The sequence below is a fragment of the Armigeres subalbatus genome, chromosome 2 (assembly GCF_024139115.2).
Source record: "Armigeres subalbatus isolate Guangzhou_Male chromosome 2, GZ_Asu_2, whole genome shotgun sequence".
Classification (NCBI taxonomy): Eukaryota; Metazoa; Arthropoda; class Insecta; order Diptera; family Culicidae; genus Armigeres; species Armigeres subalbatus.
In genome coordinates this window covers 62,997,991-63,006,836 of record NC_085140.1, presented here as the reverse complement: position 1 = coordinate 63,006,836, position 8,846 = coordinate 62,997,991, and the positions used below count along the sequence as shown (strand labels likewise).

Here is an 8,846-nt window from a genome sequence, read left to right as displayed (position 1 = left end):
ATGTGATTTTTGAAAGTTAATTTTTGGTCCAGCAGAAGTCCTAAATATTTGGCTTCGCTAGACCAATTAATTGGAACCCCATTCATAGTGACAATATGTCTGCTAGAAGGTTTCAAATAAGAAGCTCTCGGCTTATGTGGAAAAATTATAAGCTGAGTTTTGGAAGCATTCGGGGAAATTTTCCATTTTTGCAAGTAAGTGGAGAAAATATCCAAACTTTTTTGCAATCTACTACAAATGACACGAAGGCTTCGCCCTTTGGCTGAAAGGCCCATGTCATCTGCAAACAAAGATTTTTGACACCCTGGTGGTAAATCAGGTAAGTCAGAAGTAAAAATGTTATACAATATGGGCCCCAGTATGCTGCCTTGGGAAACACCAGCCCTTACAGGTAATCTATCAGATTTAGAATTCTGATAGTTTACCTGCAGTGAGCGATCTGATAAATAATTTTGGATCAGTTTAATGATGTACAGAGGAAAATTAAAATTCATCAATTTTACAATCAAACCTTCATGCCAAACACTGTCAAATGCTTTCTCTATATCAAGAAGAGCAACTCCAGTCGAATATCCTTCAGATTTGTTGAGCCGAATTAAATTCGTTACTCTTAATAACTGATGGGTGGTTGAATGCCCATGGCGAAAACCAAATTGCTCATCAGCAAAAATAGAATTGTCATTAATATGAACCATCAAGCTCCGTGTAACCTGATCCTCAATTGGACTAGTGAGACCTAGACTAAAATTATGGGCACTCTCGAACTGCTGAGCAAGTTTTTGAGCCTTTTCGCCATTTGTTAATAAAATTTTATTTCCCTCTTTAAGCGCTGGAATTGGCTTTTGAGGTTTTTTAAGAATTTTCGTTAATTTCCAAAAGGGTTTCGAACTGGGATCCAACTTCGAGACATTATTCTCAAAGTTGGTATTTCTCAGAATAGCGAAACGTTTTTTAATTTCATTTTGCAAATCTCGCCAAATAACTTTCAAAGCGGGATCGCGAGTTCTTTGGTGTTGCCTTCGCCTCACATTTTTAAGACGGATCAATAGCAATAGCTTTGCGGCAATATGTTGATATAGTTTGTACGTTGTTTACAATAAATGTGAAAATTCACAGAAAATTTGTAATTTTTTTAACTTCCATACAATTTGTATAGAGCAAACAAATATTGAAAAACTTTGCACCCGTTTTTCTCGAAACTAACTTTTTGTCACTTACACCCCTTTGCGTTTGACCCCCTCAAATATAAATAGTAGTGTTTTATTTTCCCCAACAACTGGAAGTAGGATTTGTTCGTTATGTGATTCCGTAACAAAGTCAGTGGTGCATGGATTAAAGTGTCCATAAATATGTACTTTGACTTCAGGTGGAAGTTGCGATAAAATTTCTTCCGCAGTTTTTAAAAAGCTTTCATAAGAAATTGTTCGCGCATGGTTCCGGTGGAAAATACATAGAAGAGAAAACATGGGTTTCTCTTGCAATATTAGATTTCACCCGGACGTATTCAAAGTTCTTGTATTTTTCAGTAGTTATTATTTCTGAATCAAAATTTGTGGAGATTGCAATTAGAACTCCACCGCCGGACTTTTTGTTAGATTCTGAGAAATCGCGGTCATCCCTGAATACATTAAAGCTACTTCCAAAAAGTTCTTCATTCCTCACGCTTTCATCCCAGCTGGTTTCAGTTGCCAAAATAACCGAAAAGGACGAGCTTAAAATGTTATTATGAATTTCCTTATTTTGGATGGGCTTTTCATGCGATTGAAATTTTGACAATATATCAAAATTTCAGTCGCATTCTGTTTTGGTGAAGAAGTTTTTGGAAGTATGTCGGTTGTGAAAATATTTACCTCTTTCTCGTCGAAATGAGTCGTTACTATTGAAAATTTGGATTGTGAAATTTGTTGACGCTGTCCCTTATGTGTAGCAGATGTTGGATTCTCAGGTTACTAAGATGACGACGGTAAGATTCCAGATCATCAATTGTCACCTTCTTAGAAACGTCATACTCCCCATTCACATCGAAGAAGATTTTCCGAAGTTCCTCATCTGTGGTTGGAAGCCCTTGTGATGCCAGGTTGATTTTGATGCTGATGGGTGTCATTCCTTCATGGCAAAATGATGAATCCTTGTCATACAAATATGCCAGATAAAGACGCACGATATACATTATCTTCGGGTCCCGTAGTCGAGCCTTCAGGAAACGTCCGTCTCCGTCAGATGATTGTTGAGTCAGGCTAACTATGGTAGGTGGACGCATTGGGTCAATTGATCAGTGATGTTATCTGTGAAGTGAAAGTGCGTTGCAGTCGCAAATAGAGCTTGTTTATGTCCAGAGTCTGCAAACAAAGACGAAATTGGGGGGAAATGCTTATCTAATCTTCCGGTCAATGTCATCATATAGTGCATATACTCCTGTATATATACGATTGTGATGCATCACCAGTGCTACGATGTGCACGTATTACCTGGCAATCTAACTGCATTGATTGTCTGCCTTTTCAGAATTCCCAATAAAATTCCGTTGAAATATCACAAATGATGGTAATTGTTTGTGGAAAGGAAAGAAAAGTGCAGTGGGTACTGGCCAAATTCCATGGCGGTGCTAAAATGATAAGCGGGAACAATGCCTAATTTCATTTAATTTTTTTAGTATCATTAGTGATTAGCACACGTTATTATTTTATGTGGGGGGCAAGCATGGAACATATTTTTCAACGCGGGTGTCAGGCGGCTGACCCATGCTCGACCAAAATAGTAAAATTTAGCTAGAATATTTTAATTTTGTTTGATTGTTTGCTATTGAATTTTATATCAGAAATCGCGAAAATACTTGAAATAAAACTTTGTAAAAAGTTTAGTATAATTATCTTTAAAAGGCATGGTTTGATTTTTGTATTCGATGAACCTAGAAGAATCGTTTTGCTCACTGAGCAGAAAGTACAAATTTGGTAAATTTAGATTTGTTCAACGGATATTTGTTGATAGATTGAGGTTAAGAAATCGTCTGTAAATTATTTAAAGAATAAACTGTAAATAAAATTGATATTAGCATACTCTTTCGACAGCCGGCTGGCAAGAGTTTAAATAAAAACAGGTAAACAACATAGTCTGTGGGTCGAATTGCCAGCTTGAGGCAAACCTCCATGACCTACCTTACCCTACCAAACCACCAACTCCGTAGAACTTATGAGGGCGTCGCCAAGTCGAGGGCCTCTCGTTAAGTAAGTTCTACATCAACATTTCCTTTCCTATCCCTAGTTACGGTAAAGATGGGCGTGGCCGGGAGTAGTAATCCTCATGCTTATGCCATTGTTATCTTAGATTGGAATCAAGGGTAACTCCCCACTTGATTTCCGAAAGCAATCTGGATAAGGATTCCATAAGAAACATGAGTATCACTAGTGTCCAATCTACGAAGTATACCGTAACAACGCTAACGCTAACGCTAACGCTAGAGTCTGCAAACGAAGACGAAATTCGCTACATTGTATACCTACTGGTACCACTCGCATATCAGTCCCATGCCGTTTTTTCACATACTGTAATAATAGCCAATGAAGCTCAATATCGCATCTTCCATATGGATTTTTATGCGGGTACTTTCAATATGGGACGCACATGACTTGGTATATTTTTCACTCGTGGACATTTTGACAATAAGATTTATGGAAGTATACATGAAATGAAAGAAATGAACACTATTCAATGGGATAAAAAATCGAATGGGACTGATATGCAAGGGGGAAGAATACTACTCTGATTCTTCCGGTGGCTTCATGAAACTTGAACGTTAAAGGAAGTTGATCTGAGATTTTTTAGAGTTTTTTTTATAAACGTAAGGTACTGCGGACCGCACTCGGCGTAAAGAGGAGAATAGGACCTGATGACCTTTTAATCACGAGTTTTACTGCCCATGAGAGTGTAACTGTCTCAAATAGATAGCAAAGATGGGCAGCTATATGCTTGCAGTGGCAGTATTAAAGGATGGATATTGTTTTGCTTAGCTCATGGGTGCTGGAAGAGCTTCTAGCAAAGGCAATACTCAGTAGAGAACCCGTAAGAAGCCCAGGCTTCGTGGTAGGCCGCGTACACAAGCTGAAGCCCATCAAATATCAAGTGAGTGGTATGAAGGCAATTGGGCTGTCATCTGCACTTTGAAAGAAGCTAAAATTTGATTTTTAAGTTTATATTCAACAGAATTATAGTGTTTGTAAGTGGTTCGACTGCTCTAAGAAAACAAGAAAAAACCTACAACTGAGTATGCCTTTTGTGTTTAAGTATGTGTTCGTGTGTTTCAAAGTGTATGTAGGTGATTCGATTACCATAAGTTATGAGTAGTAGCGGTGTTATCGCGTATTAAGTGGAAAAACAAAACACGTGCTAAGAAATTGGCGAATAGGTTCTACTGAATGGGTAGTTTACATTCTTACACGTTAGAACATTGTTCTCGATTAAAAGTTAGTGGTTATGTTAAAGTTCCTCTTTTTTAAAACCGCGCAAAATTAAATTTGATCTTACTGGATGGATGATAAAATTCAAATAAATATCTATATCAACGAAAATTCTCCGTCGGGTAAGAAAAACAGCTCCGATCATCCTTCAAGTTTGACGTTTTTTGGATGGTGGAAACATAATTAAAACGTGAATGCGAAAAACGATCGCACGTGTTCATGGGGTTCAAAATCAGTTATTAATCGACCAAGTTTTTGATTTGCGAACGAGTCTTCTATTTTACTTTGTTAGGCACCTTTCACTTATTCACTCCTAAAGGCGATTTTGCACTTCGTTTCCGACATTGTTGTGGTACTTTGGCTTTCGTACATTTAATTTCTCTGGTTTATGTTCGGAGTATGTGCTGCCTGCTATGAAATCATACACAATTGGATTGTTCACATTTTTTCGAAAGGCATCTATAATCAGTAACAATTTTGAGATACATACTTCTTTGAAGGAAAAAATAAATTAAAAGGCACAATTTTCTAAAATTTGATTTGTAAATTATATTTTAAATATTAATGGATAGGAAGGCAATTTTGCGAATATTTTTGAATTTACATTCAAAAAATCAACGCATAAAGTTTAACTTTTTATACATAGTTTCCTGTGTGATGTTTTTTCTTCTTTAACACAAATTAAGAACATCTTTTCATATATATTCCACTAATGTTAAAAATAAAATATGAATAATCGCAACACGTAAAAAGAAATTATAAACAATAGTTTCCGAAGATAAATAAAATCATCAATTAAAAAAATGGTGCTTTTCATTTCACGTTTAGTACGGGTATCTTCTACACGCTTGATTGTTGGTATTTAAGTTAGGTTTAAACTCTACTTGTATACTTTGATGAGACGCAACGCTAAAAAATATGTTTTTTTTTCTGTTTTGAACAACGCGGTTGAACGGCTGTTTCTGGCTACGGTTGATCATTTTCATTTGTTTTTTCAATTGATCTACAAACATGTTTTGGAAGGATAATGACTAGCAAACATTTACTCGTGTTAATCATATGCATTCTACTACAAAAAACTGTTGTTTTTCTTGTTTTTGGTTTGGCTATCACCTATTTAAACATTATGCAACAAAGAAGGCCGATTGGCAGGGCCTCCTACGATTTTAACGCGGTTCTAGAATTACTTTTTGGTAGATAGATTGTGGGGCTCCTTCCGCGTGACGGTCGTTCGATCAATGTTGTTGTACTGTTTCACAAAGCTAAGGCACCCTAGAAAACGCCAAGGAATTCGACCTTCCGTTTCATTGTGGTGTTTGACGATGGGTCCGGCTGCGGTGGTGGCGGCGGTCTACCGGATGCTCTTGATGGCTGGGCTGACGATACCGATCCGGTAGGCTGATCAACTCTTCGTTGATGATGATGATGATGATACTGATGGTGATGTTGTTGGACACTGTGGTGCGTTGTATCTGCGGTAGATTGCGGCGGTGGCTGTTTACCAACGGCAGATTTGGGCTTGTCTCATAATTTCTTCACGTAATTTCCTGGGAAGGTTCCGAAGCAACCGGTTCGTGCCGAAGTACCCACGTACCAACCGTCGTCACACTTTTCCAGCACGTACACGACGTCTCCCTCAAGTAGTTCCAATTCGTCGGAGTTTTGTGGTTTGTAGTTGTAGAGGGCACGGTAGCTGTAGACAGAAGTTTATAGCATTAGATGAATAGGATAATAAGTTAGGCTGTAATTTGTTTTATGCTTGGCACTGCAAGAACTGACAATGCATACTAGTACCACAGACAAACAGACGTAACACTGAGGAAATTCCCATCGACCATGAGCTCAACGGTCGTTTTAAATTCAACTGCTTGTGAGTTTCACAACCAGGGGCACGCGCTTCGTATACCTGTGTAATTTTATATAATTACACATTACATTATAATATTACATTATAATAATTTTAAATTACAATTTCTAAATTATTTTAATAGATATATGCGAAGAATAGTGACTAGTCGGTAAAATAATTTTGTTCATTTAATTCACCGAGTTGAAAGTGGTAATAAACACAAAAATAAAGCAGATATTGGACACTTTCATGCCTCTGTCACGGGATAAATATTTTTTGAGATTTTTGTAGCATGTCATTCATCCATGTTTCTATAGATATTGAATGGGGCAGATATGTAAACATCGCGTGACATCTCTCATTGAAAATGAGAAATTCCAGTACTGCTCGAGATCTTAGATCTTGCCCAATAACTCCTCACCCATGACCATATGAAATTTTTCCAAAGGAGGACAATTCACCCGAATCGTAGCAAAAAAGGAGGACATTTGGAATTTTAGTTTTTAATATGATTAAGAATATTATATTTGTTAAATTTTTGCACACTAAAGTATATTGGAAGAAGATTTTGTAAGTCGAGGCAAATACGACATCTTCTTTTATGTTATTAACATAACAGATTAATTTACAATGTTGTGAAAACTCATTGTTGTGGTTACTTCCAATACATTTTTCAAATCAATATCTTCCACATAATGTACATATTCACATATGAGTTTTCACAACATTGTAAATTAATGTCTAAGTCGGGTGGTTTAATCCCCGGAAATAGGCAATTAACTTTGATTGAACTTAACTTGAGTTGCGTGATCTTGCCTACGCAATGCGGTCGGGTCTGAGCTTGACGACCGACTGGCAAATAGCTCACACAACCTCACTTGATCGGTACAGTTGCTGATGAAGAATGTGTGTAGCCGACATTCTAAATACTCACGCTCCTCTAATGTGAAAGTGTAATACACACATGCGGAAGTGTTGGATTGAGTTCTTCCAGGAATTCCTCCTGAAATCTCTCCTGAAAATCCTCCAGTAATTTCTTTGGAAGATCATTAAAAAATTTCTCCGAAAGTTCTTTCAGAAAATCCTTTGGATATTCCATTTCCTCCAGAAATTTCTTCTGGAGTTTCATTCAAGTATTCCTCCGGAAGCTGCTCCAGAAATTCCTCCGAAAATTCCTTCATAAAGTCCTTTGGAAGTTTTTTCAAATATTGATTTCACGGTAAATTTTGAATCCCTACAGGGAATTCTTCTAAAAAATCGGAAGAACTTTACGTGGAAATTAAGTTTAAAAAATCCAGTGGAATTTTAATTAAAGACTCAGTAGAAAATCAAGGAAAACTCGTTACGCTATCTCGTGAAAATTGTAAAGAATATTCTCTTGAATTCTTACAATTTGAATGGCAAAAATAAACATTTCCACATAAATAAAACAAGGAGATGATCTAATTTACAAACCTTTTGGATTTTGGAATTTCTCGCTGATAATCATAATTTTTATTTTGTAAAGACATTTTTACTCGACTGTGAAGGCATTTGAAAATATCGCCTGGCATCCCTGCTCCAGCGACGGGCGGACGCAAAGTCCTTTACACAGAATGTTTCGCTCAGCTTCGAATTGATCTTTTTATTAGGTGCCTCGTCGTTTGAGCAGATGATCACGTCATCAACGTAGATTGCGACGAACAAGATTCGTTTTGCATTGATTCGATTACACAACGCAGCGTCCAGTTTGGCGTTCCAGACGATTTCAAAACCCATTTGTACTTGATCTCCTTTCGACCGGGTAGCAGCTCGGCAAGGGCATCGTTCAGGTGTTCTTCTTCGTCAACAGTGCCTCGTATTCGTCGCACATCACTTGCTTCCAGAGATCAGCCTCCTCTTGGGAGACCTCCTGGTGGACCGGATCGCTATCAAATCTAATCTAATAGACTCTTTGCTACAGCCTTACCCGCCGCGGTTGCGACTCCGCTGAACATTTTCTGTAAGGATTTTAAATGCGGCAAACCTCTGATGGGTACTACAAAATCATCATACTTGCCCGGTAAATTGTGCTCCTAACCGTTGCAGTTCAACACCTGTGACTGAGGTGAATGTGAAGTTTGCATGTTGGTAGCATGGAAGTCACGTTGTCGTTATTGTCAAAACCATTGCTGTCGACTTCACAGTCCGAGTGAAATTCGTGTTTATCGTGCTTTTCCGAGAGACGGTTGAGAGAATCGCTGGCTGCTGTTTCGGATCGGTGACGAACTTGTACTCCGATTCGATTGCGTTTCTACACTTCGTACAATCAGGTAGGTTTAATGTGCCTTCGTTGATGAAGCAAATATCGCGACTGGTGGACATTTGCGCGATTGCAGGTCGTATAGCCGATATCTTTTAGTGCTTTCATCGTATCTGATGAAAACGCATTCCCGTGACTTGGGATCCAGTTTCTGCTGCTATTTTTCTGGAACACATACACTCTCGAGCTGAGCTTGTGGCACTTGCGGCATTTCGGCCGTGCTGGAGGATCACTTCTTGATTCACCTTTCGGTGAATCCTTT

The 8,846-nt window shown here is 38.0% G+C and overlaps 1 protein-coding gene across 24 annotated transcripts in view; it reads right to left on the bottom strand.

Moving 5' to 3' along the window:
- Positions 1-4,173: 4,173 nt before the first annotated feature.
- LOC134208741 (sorbin and SH3 domain-containing protein 1) overlaps positions 4,174-8,846 on the bottom strand; it is a 453,188-nt gene continuing 448,515 nt past the window's right edge. For all 24 annotated transcript variants that reach the window (XM_062684620.1, XM_062684623.1, XM_062684619.1 and 21 more), the window contains one exon: positions 4,174-6,147. In XM_062684620.1, coding sequence (XP_062540604.1) covers positions 5,979-6,147 — 169 coding nt within the window. In that variant the 3' untranslated portion in view covers positions 4,174-5,978. The remainder of the gene's footprint in view (positions 6,148-8,846) is intronic.